The 16740-nt window shown below is 41.9% G+C and overlaps 1 protein-coding gene across 1 annotated transcript in view; it reads right to left on the reverse strand.

The window, feature by feature from the left end:
• The window catches only part of MTX2 (metaxin 2), a 35344-nt gene extending 20018 nt beyond the window's left edge, over positions 1-15326 (reverse strand). Inside the window, exon 1 of the mRNA XM_033167553.1 lies at positions 15105-15326. Within this exon, the coding sequence (XP_033023444.1) occupies positions 15105-15144 (40 nt within the window). The 5' untranslated portion in view covers positions 15145-15326. The remainder of the gene's footprint in view (positions 1-15104) is intronic.
• Between the last annotated feature and the right edge of the window lie 1414 nt (positions 15327-16740).

Raw genomic sequence — 16740 nt, forward strand, 5'->3', positions numbered from 1 at the left:
TCTCTGTTTAGAACAAAATCAAAAATTCTTTTCAGTAGCACCTTAGAGACCCAACTGAGTTTGTTCTTGGTATGAGCTTTCGTGTGCATGCACACGAAAGCTCATACCAAGAACAAACTCAGTTGGTCTCTAAGGTGCTACTGGAAAGAGTTTTTGATTTTGTTTTGACTATGGCAGACCAACACGGCTACCCACCTTTAACTCTCTCTGTTTAGATCAGGCTTCTTCAACCTCTGCCCTCCAGATGTTTTGAGACTACAGTTCCCATCATCCCTGACCACTGGTCCTGCTAGCTAGGGATCATGGGAGTTGTAGACCAAAAACATCTGGAGGGCTGAGGTTGAGGAAGCCTGCTTTAGATCTATAAAGTGTACCCTGCCACCCTTTACTTTATAAACTGCTACACAAATCAGCCGCCGCTGGCCTCATACCACAAATGCCTGTTAGACCAGTGTTTCCCAAACTTGGGCCTCCAGCTGGTTTTGGACTACAATTCCCATCATCCCTGACCACTGGTCCTACTAGCTAGGGATCATGGGAGTTGTAGTCCAAAAACAGCTGGACACTCAAGTCTGGGAAACCCTGTCCTAGACGGGTGAGGAGTCAAGATCTGCACCTTAAACATTTTCCAATATAAACACTGTAGCATGTCTATTATATGACACACATCAAATCGCTCATCTGCCAAACCATTAGAGTACGTTACTGTTATAATATATTTATATACCACTTTGGAGCCCAAAGGCGCCAAAGCGGTGAACAGAAGAAGAAAGATACAATGGGTGGTATCCAGCTAAATAGATCTGTTAGTACAAGGGTTTCCAGTTGCACCACAGAACTTCTCCTCCCTATCCTCAACCTGCTTTTGGGGATTCCCCCAATCATCCAGAGCAGATTTGGAAAGGTATGGGGCAGGGAAGAGGAGAGGGGATGTTGCCTTTTGCAAGCAGAAATCCGTGCACTAGTAGCGGATTGTTTAGCTGGATACTGACTATTACAAGTATGTTAAACACAATCAAAACAATATAAAATAGCAAAACCACAAAATACCTACCAATCACGACAACATGTGGTCATGAGCTGCTCTACCCTCCCACTAGAGGTAAGCCCATCTACATCCAATTGCCCTAACCCATTTATTCTCCCTTTTGCAAATAGCTTCAGAAGATGGATTTACCTCCAACATGCCAGCAGGACAAAATGGTTAAGATTCCACCCTTCTCTGACCCTGTCAGTTACCAGCTCCCGACCCAGGTGATGCCATTTGCATTTAAAAACAAGATCCTTGCAAAAGTTAGATGCATCTAAGCCAAATTTAGTTTCAACCTCAATGAAGTGGAATAGGCCTGGCAAACTAGCACGGCAAAATTTAAGCCCAGATAATATAAAGCCGAAGCCTAGATAAAATAGCAAACAAGTTACTGCTGAAGATGACATGTTTTAGAAGAGTTAATGAATGAAAGAGTTTTGAATGAAACACCATCAAGTGTTAAAGAAACTGAAGAGAATGCTGAAGGAGGATGCATTCATGCGCAAGGGAGTACACCTTCTAAAGAAGGTGCCAAAATATTCTTAACAGACTCTCGCTCCAAAGCCTTTCAGGTGAAGCAACAGGAGAATAATGTTTGAAGAACAACTGAGAATTTGGGAGTGGAAGAAAGGTTTAGTGTGTGAGCCAGCGTGGTGTAGTGGTTAAGAGCGGTAGAATCCTAATATGGTGAACCGGGTTCGCGTCTCCACTCCTCCACATGCAGCTGCTGGGTGACCTTGGGCTAGTCACACTTCTCTGAAGTCTCTCAGCCCCACTCACCTCACAGAGTGTTTGTTGTGGGGGAGGAAGGGAAAGGAGATTGTTAGCCGCTTTGAGATTCCTTCGGGTAGTGAAAAGCGGGATATCAAATCCAAACTCTTCTTCTTCTTCTTTGCTTTGTTTTGTTGTTTTGTTTTAAACCAGCTTTACTTTAAAAAGTTGTCCGGAAAGCTACTGGTAAACACATAAGGAGCCATCCATAAAGATAAGATTCACATGAAATATATGTGGGAGGAACATCATGGGAGGTGTGTTTACAGGACCAAGCTAAAACTGTCAAGCTCCCTTGTTGTTTCTGCTGTTGCCGTGATGTGTAATGTATACTTTTGATATATTTGCTATTAAGCTGCTGTCCCATTATTCTTGTTATGATGAAATTGCTCCTCTGATTGTTGATTTTGAGATGTGTTGCTGCTCTCTTTCTGGTAAGCCACTTTTAGCATGTTTGTTTGTTTGTTTGTTTGTTTGTTTGTTTGTTTGTTTGTTTAGAAAGGCAAGTTAAAGATAAAATGATGATGAAATGACTTATCCAATGAAAACTGGGAGTGGGGAAAGATGCCTTTTTAGAAAGATGCCTTTTTAGTATAGCTATGCTATACTGTATTAAAAGGGGAAACAAGGGAGTATAAATTTTCTTTACTCTTGAGAATTTGCATCTCACCAATTCATCATGCACCATACAGATGCATATCACTGAACAACTGATCAGCAGTACTGATATGCTAGCATTGCCAGCCGCCGTACACTTTGCAGTATGTGGTTAAAAGGCATGGTGGCCTGAATGCCTGAATTGCACACTGAACTAATCCGCATTCAAATGCGTTGTCTATGAGTAAAAATTAAGATACTGTTCGATTTAGCTGCCTTAGATACCACTTGACTGGATAGACAGGATACAAATCATTTTCATATATAAAATAAACTTTAAATGATTGGCCACAACTTAATCACCACAACTAATGCTTTTGCTACGGTCAGAAACATTACTCTCTACATGATCCAGAAACCAGAATACTAACAAAACCACTCTAGTGTGTAATTATTTGCCCCTTCCACTTTCTGCAATATACTAACCTGTCTTTTCAGAAAAGTTGGACGGGACCGTAAAGCATCTAGTACCGCACATGCAACCTGACCTTTAATATTAAATACATTCACACACATCTGTAACTCTATGCGCCTGGAAAAAAACTAATCATATCTAAGTGTTATAGCGAAACTTTCTTTCGTTACAACATTTATTACTTTAACACCAAAGCTTGCACCCTGGAGAAATAAATTCTGGAGATGAGAAAGGCAACACAAATGTATTGTACTGTATAAAGATTTCTACGGAGTACTGAACAGGAAAAATTAGTTTTAGAAGCTTGTATTTAATAAGTACAGTTAATAATAATGTAAGAAATTCCTGTTCCCCTTGAAAAGTTCATCGGAAGAGAGGTTGGGGGATCCTTCTGAATGGCAAGGAAGTCATGGAAGGGAAAATCAACTGAAATCTCTTCCTTTCCCCTTCCTTGGGAAGCCTCTACAGGATCCCTGTTTTCGCCATGAACTGAAGGACTTCTCTTGTCTATGGAAGGGCCACTCTAGATTCCACCCATACAAATAGATAGCATAATTGAGTTGCCAGTCCATAAAGCTGATGGAAGTATTAATGCATTCAGAAGATTTTCATGACCAGTTTTTAGAGTAGCCTCTGAGGGTCAGAATAAAACAGAAGAAGCACGGAGAAACTTTAGCAAATTTCATTATTATTTTTCTTCTGGGAGGGGGTTGCTTTTGTTGCCCATTCTGAGCTTTGGGAATGGGGGGGGGGGTTTAGCTATAAACCCAAATAAAAGCAATCAATAAAACCAAACAAAAGCTCACCAGTATTACTCATGCTTTTTCTATCTTTGGATTTTAGGCAACAGCCTCCAAATTAGCGAGAGCAAGAAAAACAATGAAAACTGTGAAGAGGTGGGAGGTATCTTAACAAGAGAGGGGGAAATGTGCACACAACATTTTTTAATATACAGCATGACTCTTGCCTTGCGAACAATAGGTGAAGGCATAATTTGTAGAATAATAGGCACTAATATTACACGCTGCTTCAGTTCTGTCATATTTCCAATCCATCAGGTTGATTAATGTTATAATAAGTCCACACAAACTTATCATTTGTCTAATAATGAAGTCAAACCAAGTTTATCCTTCAGCAACTAGATTCTTTCGGTCTTTAGCTGTTATTTGCCCATCTCGCCTAAATCACACTAATGCCAGGGGAAGGGAGGGGAAGGGTGAAAGACAAGCACGTGGCTGAGGACTCAGAAATGAAAACTGGTTTTAGTTTGAAGAGGGAAGCGTCAAGAATGACTTGCAATGATGCTCATTGCTCCAAGCAATGAGAAGCTTTAGGAGTAGTGCTGGCTTGGATATGGATTCCTTTGGAAGACTGGAGACTTAAGAGCATTTTGTAGTATTTGGTTTTATTCGCAAATGTAAAGATTGAACGTAGATCTCCACAGAGACACCTCAGCACCCCTGTAAGCTTTACAGCATTTCACCAAGTTCCTCCTTCCTTTTCCTGTTTCCAACACAAAAACATGTCTATTTTTCCCAAACATGCATACCTGAGGCAAGCACAATATTCTGTGTTATTTTGCCTGTGCAGATTGCTTGCTTTGCAGCACGAAGATGGACAACACATGAAAGTTTGACCTCTGGCCATCCTAGCTAGTAGAAGTTAAGACTTGAGAGAAAAGAAGTCCTTTGCTAGCAAAATATATTAATGCCATATTCACAGGAGAAAGGAGAACTTTATGGACTGATCTGTGTGATCTTTCTCCACAACTAGGAAGTCTGGGTTGGCATCCATCTGTCTCGGGAGACAATGGAGGAGTGCAGGTTTGGGGGTGAAATCAAACCATTTGAGAGTTACAGCACCTGCTGTGGCTGTAGAGACCAATATAGGGGAGACATGTTTTGTTGCAGCTGGGGCAGATGAAGGCATCTGGTTGTGCTGCTGCAGATGCACCATGCTGTTTCTTCTCTCTGCACTCCTCCCACCAGTTGTTCCTCCTCTGGTCACTGCTATGGGAACGCAACTTAGATTGTCTGTCTCGAGGCATTGCAGTTGTCTGCAAGGAATTCCCACATGGCAGGGTTGATGTTGCCAGCCTCCATGTCTCATTTGCAGACATAATGCCGGGTTGGTCTGACAACAGGCCTGGTGCCTGAAGTCAACTCCCCATAGAGCACATTCTTGGGGAACCTGCCATCTTCCATTCTGCGGACATGACCAAGTCAGCATGGACATTGCTGAGACAGGAGTGCAAACATGCTGGGAATGTGGGCTTGGGAGAGCACATCTTTGTCCTGCCATATGATGCCCCAAATCATCCAGACACTGCATGTGGAAGGCATTGAGACGTCGCTCCTGGCAGTTGTCAGTTGCCCACAACTCACATAGGGCAACGTGCTCAACGCACAAGCTTGGTAAACCTTCATCTTGGTATTGATCGTTAGCATCACGTTCGCCCATACCCTTTCAACGAGGCAAGCCATTGCTGTAGCTGCATTGCCAATACACTTGTCCAGCTCAGCATCAGCTAGGAAGACCTACAGCACAATCCATACCCAACATCAGTGAGGATGAGCAAGTTTAGAATGGATGGATATTGGGCTGTCCTCAGTGAGCCTGGACCACACCAACAATACATCTTCATCCTGGCTCAGTCAGGGACCGCCCAGCATAACTTTCACAACCCAACTGAGTAGGGGCCATGCTGGGTCAGCAGGCAGAACTTGTGCCAGCAGGACTTACATTGGCAGGGATGTGGAACCAGTGGAACATCTCCAGATGTTCCTAGACCACAACTGCCGTCACCTGTGGCCATTAGAGATGGCCATATCTGCAACAACTTTGAGGGTTTTTCAATCAAAAAGTGTGTAAAATTTATGAATTTTTTAAAAAAAGATAATAATAAAATAGCAATGCTAGAGGTTGGAGCCCAACAACATCTGGAAGGCTATGGAGTCCGCAGGAAATTTTTTTTTAATGACCTGTTTCCTAGAAAGATGTCTAGGCAAATCTACCACCTGTTTGCTATCCTTTAAAAATAGAAAAGTTAATTTTAAACCATACTTCTACTGCCTCACAGGCACATGAAAAAGCTGATAATTTTAAACTAGCCTTTATTACTTCAATAAGCCTGCAGTCAGTTTGGAACAACAGTTAAAAAGAACTCTCATCCATTAGGAGTGATCAATAAAGAATGCTCAAATACATCCCTTTATGAATTAGCTGCCTCATCATCGTCATCCAATGTAAATACCTATATGAAGGCACGATCAATTTCAAGATGTACTCAGACCTTTTGCCAGAAAGGGTCAAGAAAACAAGTTCATTGAGATGGAGATTCAAAGGCTCTTAAAAATGTAGCAAACCCCTCCCCCCAACACACACTTTATTTTGAAAATGAAAAATATTCCTGGGTTCAGAAGTAGGTGAACACATCTATCATCTTTCCTCGCCCTCACTGAGGCTGCAATCCTATACACACTTAGAAAGAGTAAGTGCCACTGAACTTTACTTCTGAGTAATTACCGAGAATAGCACAGTAAATCAGTTGCTAGCCCAATGACAAATTCTAGTTAAAATCCATAGTTTGGATCCAAAGGTAGCTTTCCACATAAGAAAGGAGAACTTAAGCTCATGGAAGTACATCTTTCACAAACGATTTATTTATTTATTTATTTACATTTTTCACTCAACAAAATCCAAAAATGCTTTTCTGCTTGCAGAGCATAATACAGAACCTATCTATTAGAGCGTTGCTCTTGTGCAAGCATTTGCAAACGGACGCAGCAGAAATTTCCCTCCTGCTCAGTTCTCTGGATGCAACCCCATACCCAAAACATGGCACAGGATCCAGAGTTCACCACCTGCAGATAGAACGGGAAGGCTTTTGATACGGCTGGGGAATCAAGCTGGCAGACAGAGGCAATGCCACTTTTGCAGGTTCCCCCCTCCACCTGCAACCCCCAGTGCCACCAAAGGACTGAAAGTCACTCAACCCTCTGGCACTGGGGGCTGCAGGGGTAGGGGGAAACTAACAAAAAACTAACATCCCACTAGCAGGGGAATCCCCTGAATGCAACTGCCCTTGGGGGTGCTCTCACTGACAGGAGTGAATTCTAGATCCAACACATGGCCTTTTAAAAAAAATAACAGGTTACGGCCTGGTTGCCTGTTTGACAAGATGAGTGTTCAATTATTCTTAAGAGTATTCCACTGGCTCGCATGAGTTTTTCTTTGCTCTTTCCCTCTCCTCATAAACCAAATGCCCGTTCGTTAATATACGTCTGGTAACATAATTCCAAAAGCAGAGTACATTCGTACCTCGGAAGTCCGTTCGACTTCCAAAACATTCAGAAACCAAAGCACGGCTTCTGATTGGCTGCAGGAAGCTCTTGCAGCCAATCGGAAGCCGTGGAAGCCCCGTTGGACGTTCGGGTTGCAAAGAACGTTCGCAAACCAGAACACTCACTTCCAGGTTTGCGGCGTTCAGGAGCCAAAACATCCGAGTACCAAGGCGTTCAGGATCCAAGGTACGACTGTACTTGCTGCTGCTGTCAGGATCCCTGGCTCCATAGGCTATAATCAGGCTTGCAATTCTACTTGCCTTCCTATGCTGTGCTGTTGCTCATTCTGCAACTCGGGCTTTGGGATGGACGATATATTGATATACTGTCCAAAACCCGTTTGAAGTCGATATTGTGATATCAGTTTCATAATTTTTAACCTGGCAATACATCGTGAATCATGACGCATGTTAGGGCTGGGTTATATATCACCCAAAACCAATTTGAAGTCTATATTGTGAAATCAGTTTCACATTTTTTGATCCGGCAACATGTGTGTGTGTGTGTGTGTGTGTGTGTGTGTTAAGCAAAAATCACAATGCAGGAAAAACCATGAAGCCAACCAATGCCTCTACATAGCTCCATCCCTATTTCAGACATTGTGGTATATCAGTATATCACAAAGTTTAGCTGGTGATATATCACAATGTTGTAAAACATATATCACCCAGCCCTACTGTTCAGCTCTACATAGTTCCATACTTATTTCAGACAGTGTGATATCGCAATGTTTAGCTGGTGATATATCGTGATGTGGAAAACCAGATATTGCTCAGCCCTATTTGGGTTACAATCCTACAGAAGTTCAGGAGAGGAAGCCCCACTAAGCTCCATGGGATTTAGTTCTGTGTAGGCATGTATAGGATTGTACAGTTAATAGACTAGAAGCAAACCTCCACCAAATGATGGGTATGTACTGAAGCATACATGACAGAGGTACTCTCAAATTTTGAGTATGGTTTGTGGCAGACACTTGCCAAAGATTTGTTCAAGGTAGGCTGCCTTTACTGTGTTTATATTATTATTATTATTATTATTATTATTATTAAGAAGAAGAGTTTGGATTTGATATCTTTTTTATCACTACCCGAAGGAGTCTCATAGCGGCTAACAATCTCCTTTCACCCAGCAGCTGCATGTAGAGGAGCGGAGACGCGAACCCGGTTGCCCAGATTACGAGTCTACTGCTCTTAACCACTACACCACACTGGCTCTCTGGCTGCCTTTACTGAATCTGAAGAATTGGTTTATCAATGAAAAGCCATTTCAGCCTTGCAGAAGTTATATATATTAAAAACGTTGGAAATGCAGCTTACATAACTGGTTACATGAAAAGGTTTCCAACATATCTGTGTATATGAGGGATTGCCTTTTATATCCAAATTTTCTCAACACTTTGGTCACAGACATTGTACATGTCTATTTAATACTTTTTTTTTTTTTTAGTTTAACATAGGCACATTTGTTATCCTGTCTGCTTTGTTACTTGAAGCCTTATTGGAGAAAGGTAGCTTTTTGTCTACAAAAGCACTTTGTGTGGCATTCTACATATTTATTATGAGTGCAATCAGGGTTCAACCTCATACATCAAAATTACATGGAAGAGATTTATTTTTAAACAACTCTGTGATGCTCAGAAGGTGAACGTCTGGCAAATATAAGGGATCAGCCAGCATGCAGTGAATGTCTGGCTTTTGTTTTCATTTTAAGTCATTTCTCACAGTATAAGATTAGAAAGGAAATCTCTCAACTTTGGTAAATAAATATGTCCCTCTTCCCCACCCACTGCAGCAACCACAGAAAAGAAAATCCCCTCAATTTCTTTTTCATTTACAAAGAGCGAATGAGAGTTTAGGAAAAATTCTCTCTTCTTTGCATCCACTAATCTATCACATCTGCAACAGTTTTTTTTTCTGACCTAACACTATCGAGCTGATATTTCGGCAAAGTTGCTGCTTTAAGAAAGATTAAGGTCTGATACCATCTGAAAACCAAGATGTTCACTTTCCAAGTGGCATGGGAAATTCATTTTCTTATCCTGAGAGTGATACATATACGATTAATCTCTATAAATCGTCACACGTCTATGGGAAAACAGGTTACACTAGACGTCTCCACAAAACAGAACTCGGCACTGCCTTGTGCGACAGCGAGTTTGAAATACTGTAAAGGCATATGATTACCATTTGTAACACTACGGAGGAAAATAAGTTGCTTCCCTGGTGTGAGAAAGCAGTGTTGTGCTGATCCGCAACTAAAACCGGTAAGATTTTGCAGAAAGAAACGCTAGCAAATGATTTCTTCATTACCCAGTCAACATAATCACGAAAAGCCTCTTATCGCTTCATAAATGATTTGGTCATCATTTTATATTTAATCATTAGTGCATTAGAGCAACAGACTCTGCTCAGCATGTTCAAACAAATGCAACTTCCCAAGTGGAGGGGGCAATGTTTTAGAAAACTAACATTCTCTGTGCTTTTAAAGGAGTCCAGATGAACAAGCACGAAAAGCAAAGCTATTAAGACTGGGAGAGACTGTATACACTTTCTCCAGAGGATGAAGGCCATTAAAAAGGGGGGGGGGAGTCAACATCCAGACAGAAGTCATGACCCAATGTTGGGCCAAGAAAAATCTCCTAAATACATTTCAAAAAATTAAAATATAATATAATCACCCTAGAGCAGTTTTAATGCACATGCAGTGAAGATCAATGTTTTATAGCTGCTATATCACCACAGCAGTTTCAGTTAATTGGAACTGCGTGACAAAGTGATTGTTTTCACGAACAGGACCTTCTATTACTAGCCAATCAAATTTCATTTTTATTACCGATATAAAAACTTTCTCAATTATGACTGCACCACCATGCATACAAAATAAGGGAACTGGTATTACAGAAAACAGAAAATAAATCCATTATCCTTTTAAGAGGTACTTATTCAGATTCTCATTTATTTCTGTTCCTGAATGACATCTGTGTGAACACTAAACCCCCATTGGGTTAGAGTGATGAATGCATGAACTTGTAATAATAATAATAATTATTATTATTATTATTATTATTATTATCTATCTATCTATCTAACTATCTATACCCCGCCTATCTGGCTGGGTTTCCCCAGCCACTCTGGGCGGCTTCCAAAAAAAGATTAAAATACAATTAATTCATCAAATATTAAAAACTTCCCTAAACTGGGCTGCTTTCAGATGTTCAATGCAGTATATATGAAGGAGTACTGGATATCCAATTCTTTTATTACATTTGTATCCTGCCTTTCCTTCAAGGGAGCACAGCGTAGTATATACAAGGTTCTTCTCATCCATCCCCATTATATTCTCACAACAATAGACCTTACGCCAGGATAGCTCAGTCAGTAGAGCACGAGACTCTCAATTTCAGGGTTGTGGGTTTGAGCCCCACGTTGGGGAAAATGTTCCTGCATTGCAGGGGGCTAGACTAAAAGACCCTCGTGGTGACTCTACAATTGTATGATCCTAACAAACCTTTGGAGGAAGATCAAGCAAAGAAAAAGGGACTTATCTAAGGCCATCCAGAGAGCCTTATGGCTCAGCAAAAGTTTGAACCAGTGTATCTGTAACCAATATTACAGATTGGCTCTTACATTTTTCATTCCACTCACTTCTGAAACACTAGATTATGACAAGCCGTATGGTGAACATGTCCTTGCAGTGCAACAGGATTTTGCAGATTTATGTAACAATCCAGGAGATGATCTTCCGGAAGATTTGGTGGGCTTCATTTTAATCTTCTAAAAGTAGGTATCAGCAGGAAAAGTTAAGGATTATTATTTTGCTGGTACATATTTCCAAAGTAACCAAAACGTTTATCAGCGTCTAAGCAAAGCAACTTCCTTGCATTGTGCTGAGTAGATTACTAGAAAAGAATTTACAAACATTTCAAGAGAAATAGTCACTTATTCTAAAGTAAGGAAATTTCTTGAGCATTGTGGCAATAACATTCCTGTGGACTGATGTCATATATGCAATCACCCAAAGCAGCCTGGTTGGCCAACCTCTGAGGCCAGAGTGGCCCAGTTAAGTTCCCTTCACATCACTGCACTACATTGTAAATTACAAAACTAACCAAACTAACTATTTAAGTATTCATCCATGTATTTCACAGAAAATCAACTATATATTTTAGCAAGTTGTTTGATGGTATGCAGTTGGAGACCCAAGCTCAAGGAGCAGGAGTTCTTCTATGTTTGGATACAAGTGGATGCCATTTTGAATTAAGATGGTGGACTGAACCTTCAAAACTGCCCTGAACTTTTGGATTCTTAAAATTATTGAACAAAGCCAGGTACAAGGTTGCTAGTATTTAATGAGTCACATTACTCCAGGGAACTATTGGCCGATTATGAATTTATTAACAACCAGGGCCAGCCCAAGACATTTTTGCACCTGAGGCAAACCACAAAATGGCACAACCAGCCCCACCAGGGAAGAAGGGGTGAGTGACAATCTAGATCAGGAACAAGGGTGGAATAAAAATATACATTGGGATCTGCTGCTCTTGTGGATCCTGCTGCCTGAGGCGATCACCTCACCTTGCCTCATGAGTTGGCCAGCCCTATTAACAACTAGTAAACTGACTCACATTTACAAACTGTGAATTAGCAATCCTAGATTAAAAAGAAAATTTTGATCATCCAATATTATTATATTAATTAATTAATTAATTAATTAATAATACCCCACCCATCTGCCTGGGTTTCCCCAACAGAATATTAAAAACACGATAACATAGCTGTCAACTTTTCCCTTTTCTTGTGAGGAATCCTATTCAGAATAAGGGAATTTCCCTTAAAAAAAGGAAAAAGCTGACAGCTATGCATGATAAAACATCAAACATTAAAGACCTCCCTAAACAGGGCTGCCTTCAGATGTCTTCTAAAAGTCAGATAGTTGTTTATTTCCTTGCCATCTGATGGGAGGTTGTTCCACAGGGCGGGCGCCACTACCGAGAAGGCCCTCTGTTTGGTTCCTTGCAGCTTCATGTCTCGCAGTGAGGGAACCGCCAGAAGGCCCTTGGCACTGGACCTCATTGTCCGGGCTGAACGATGGGGTGGAGACGCTCCTTCAGCACTTTTCAAAGGAGATGTCTCATATATTATGCCAGATATTCACATGGTAACAAATCATGCACACATGTTATGTGCTAGTCACGTGTGGATGAGCTAGTCACGTGTGGATACCTCTTTAAAAATTGTAATCCTATGGAAGTATATCAACACACCCCAATATAATGTTATTCACAAATTCTGGTAAGTAAAGAAGCCTTATTTTCCAAACAGCAAACTGCAATCTTACACCTGGGAGTAAAGTCCCACTGAACTCAATGGGACTTGCTCCTCTTCACATCTTCACTGTGCAGAAGATGAATGACGTGTGAGGATTTATCAACTAAGCAGAAAATGAGCTCAACATCCTGGTTTTGGGTGAGCAGTAGAGACACCTGTCATAGGCTGCCACAAGAGATTATTTTTTTTGGCAAAGGTGGCTGTCAGCTGATGCAGCAGTCCCATAGTGTGAACAAGCAACATGCTGTAGTCAACTATGACTCCTCTACTGACAAACACTTGGTGAAGGATTTAGACAGTTCAAATGAGGAAAAAAAATGTGAATTATATCCAGATTCAAGAACACAACATATTTGATGATAAACTGAGATCTGGATAACATATCCATGGTGTTATTTCTGGCTAGGTTCTTTTTTAAATAAAAAAATAAAGAAACTGGATTTAAGTGTAACATTATCAAAACAATAATATCTGGCTATGTACATAAATTCATATATAATTATTTTATTCTTGAATATTCTTTTTTTAATAGTTGCTCTGGGTACATATTACAGAAGATTAGGACATAAACCCTAAATCATCAGCTGCTGGAGCGGTATTTGCTAGTTAGCTTGGAGGACAGGTTTGGCCTGACAAAATTTCCCTTTGTTAGATTTACAGGAAAAAAATAATTAAAACATATAATGAAAAGCATATAAAAAAGTTAAAAACAGACATCAGTTAACCATTGTGGTAATATGCTTTCTTAATTGCCTGTGTAGGCCTGGTGCAATAAAAGTTTTCGGCAGGCCATTTGTTCCAGTTTTTTTATTCATCCATCCATTCATCCATTCAATTTACAATATATTCCACCCTTCCTCCCAAAGAAGCCCAGGGCAGAAAACACACCTAGACCAAAAACATTCTTAAAAGCATTTTAAAAACACTTTATCAACCAGTGATTTCAAGGTTGCCAAGAACTTTCAGCCATCAAACACGTGGGTAAACAAGAAACATTTTTTAGATTCCTCCTGAAAGCCGGAAACGAGGGAGGCAGGTGTACCTCACCTTGGTAGGGCATTCCACAAACAGGAAGCTACCCCTGAAAAGGCCCTGTCACAGGCTGATAAAAAGTGGCAACAGCACTAACAAGATCTCACCTGCCAATCGTAGTTCAAGATGGGAAAAGCGTTGTTTTATGTACTTGGGCCCTAAGTCATTTACAGTAGGGCTTTGTATTCCAGTGCTGAATTGGGCCCAGTAGCTCACTGGCAAAAAGTGCAGGGCTTTCAGGACTGGTAACACATGGCCCCACCGGGCTGCCCGAGCTCACCAGCCTAGCAGTCACATTCCACACTAGCCGCGGCCTCCAGATTGTCTTCAAGGGCAGTCCCACATACAGCACACTATGTAGTCCAGACGTAAGGTGACTGTGGCCAGGCTATCCCACACCTGGCAAATCAGTCTAAACTGGGCCTTAGCACTGCTAGTCCCAGAAGCCACAGACAAGGCCAGATTTAGGTTTGATGAGGCCCTAAGCTACTGAAGGTAATGGGGCCCTTTATATGTCCAGCTGTCCTTTGTCAACAACAAATTGTCGCTTTTTTGTGTGTTGAATATATGCTACATGGTCAATTTATGGACCTAATAGGTATCTAGATCCTGAAGCTGAGGCTCCAATACTTTGGCCACCTCATGAGAAGAGAAGACTGCCTGGAAAAGACCCTGATTTTAAGATTGAGGGCACAAGGAAAAGGGGACGACAGAGGATGACATGGTTGGACAGTGTTCTCAAAGCTACCAACATGAGTCTGACCAAACTGCGGGAGGCAGTGGAAAACAGGAGTGCCTGGCGTGCTCTGGTCCACAGGGTCAAGAAGAGTCAGACACGACTAAACGACATAACAAATAGGTATCTAAAGACATTTGCACATGTTGCCATGCAACCAGTCCATGCAGAATGTAGGCACCCTATATATACAAATGAGCAAACCAGTGATATTTTAGGGAGCAGGCGGGTCCCATTACTTACATCATAGGAGCCTACACAACACAAAACACTGTTGCTGTATGTAGGTTTTATTTTGTTTTTTATTCTATTTTGGAAATGTACATCCAGTTGTTTTTTTCCTTTCAATTTTTTGGGGGCCCCCAAGGGAGTGGGGCCCTAAGCTATAGCTTGTTTAGCTTATACTTAAATCCAGCACTGTCACAGGAGACCCTAGCCACAAATTGGGACTCCAGCTTTTTAAACATATGACTTTACTCCAGGGAACATCCACAAAGTAGCCAAAGCAGAGGTTCCTGCTGATGCTATGGCAACCAAACCATGAGAACTCAAAACAGTTCTTAAGGCCTATCAGATTTGCTATGGAGTCCCTGCGGTTGCTCTTTTTTTTTCTTTTTTGGAGAGGCAGGCAAGATCCCACAAAGCAGCCTGACCAGGTGGGAGGGCGTCTTTTTGGAAGGACGCGCGCAACGCACCTCTATCCGTGCTCAAAATAAATTTGGCCCGGGCGCTGCTCCACGGCCCCTGTTGCTTCACTCCGGCCCCCTCTACGGCCGCTTCTTCCCCTCCTCACCTGCTATCTGCGTAACGAAAGCTTCCGCCACCAAAGACATGCTTCCACGCGGGAGGCGGGCGAGCGAGCGAGCGAGCGCAGCTCCCCGGCGAGCGTCGCCCCTTCTGCTTCTCCTCTCTTTCTCGCGCGCACACACACGGGGCGCCGGGTCCTCGGGCCGCGCCGCAAACCGCGCAAGGTTAAGGGCACCCACCGGAGCACTGCGGCTGCGCCGACAACCCTGCGAGGGAAGTGCATCCGGGGCCTGCTCCACCCCTTCGCCCGGCTGGCGGCGAGAGACAAGAGCGCGCACGGCTGCCTGTGGAGACTTCAGGCGCTTCAGCAGTAAAGCGCAATGCCCTTTCTGTGCCACCGCGCCTGAGCCCACTCTGCCCACAAAACCTGCCTGAAACACCGGGGATGATGATGATGATGATGATTAGCTATTATTTCTGGAACCCCAAGGCTGAGTGTGACATAGGTAAAGGGACCCCTGACCATTAGGTCCAGTCGTGGACGACTCTGTGGTTGCGGGGCTCATCTCACTTTACTGGCGGAGGGAGCCGGCGTACAGCTTCTGGGTCATGTGGCCAGCATGACTAAGCCGCTTCTGGCGAACCAGAGCAGCACACGGAATATAATAATATATAATATAATATAATATTATATTATATTATATTATATTATATTATATTATATTATATTATATTATATTATATTATATTATATTATATTATATTATATTATATTATTATTTATTTGTACCCCGCCCATCTGGCTGGGTCTCCCCAGCCACTCTGGGCGGCTTCCATCAAATATTAAAATACATTTAAAATATCACAGATTAAAAACTTCCCGAAACGGAAACGCCGTTTACCTTCCCGCCGGAGTGGTACCTATTTATCTACTTGCACTTTGACGTGTTTTCAAACTGCTAGGTGGGCAGGACCTGGGACCGAACAACGGGAGCGCACCCTATCGCGTGGATTCGAACCGCCGACCTTCAGATCGGCAAGCCCTAGTGTGACATAGGAATAATAATAATGCATTCCCACTTTTCCCTGTACGCTCAAGTATTTGTTCAGCTGTTCCAAGTATTTGCTCATGAATTTGAATTCAAGTATTTGCTCAGCTGAGAACAATTCATACATCTGAATTTATTCCTGCATTGCAGGAGGGTGGGCTAGATGACCCTTGGGTCCCGTTCCAACTCTACAATTTTATGATTCTATGAAGACCATGAAACCTTACATCTTTTTTATTTATTTTTAAGTCGCTAAGGTGGCACGAAACGCTGGTTTTTGCTGTGATAGACTAATTCAGCTACCTCTCTGGAAAGGACGGTGATTATTAGCAAGCTTCCAGGATGAAAAGCAAAGTTTTGCATCCTGGTTTTATCCTCTCTCTCTGGAAAGGCAAGCCTGGAGTAGGGTTTTAGTCCTGGATATGCTGCTCAAAGCAGCATGCACAGAGCACTCCATAAGAATGTAACCCAGAAATAAAAACTTCATAACAAAATAGCATTGATCTGAAGCATGTAACAGCCATTAAGCAAAGCAAGAATAAAGTGGATACTGAAGAAATAACACCACATTGAATCACAACTTTGATGGCCTTGCATTACTTCCTAAAAATATGAAAGCTGCAGACATCAAGT

The sequence above is a fragment of the Lacerta agilis genome, chromosome 1 (genome assembly GCF_009819535.1).
Source record: "Lacerta agilis isolate rLacAgi1 chromosome 1, rLacAgi1.pri, whole genome shotgun sequence".
In the NCBI taxonomy this organism is placed as follows: Eukaryota; Metazoa; Chordata; class Lepidosauria; order Squamata; family Lacertidae; genus Lacerta; species Lacerta agilis.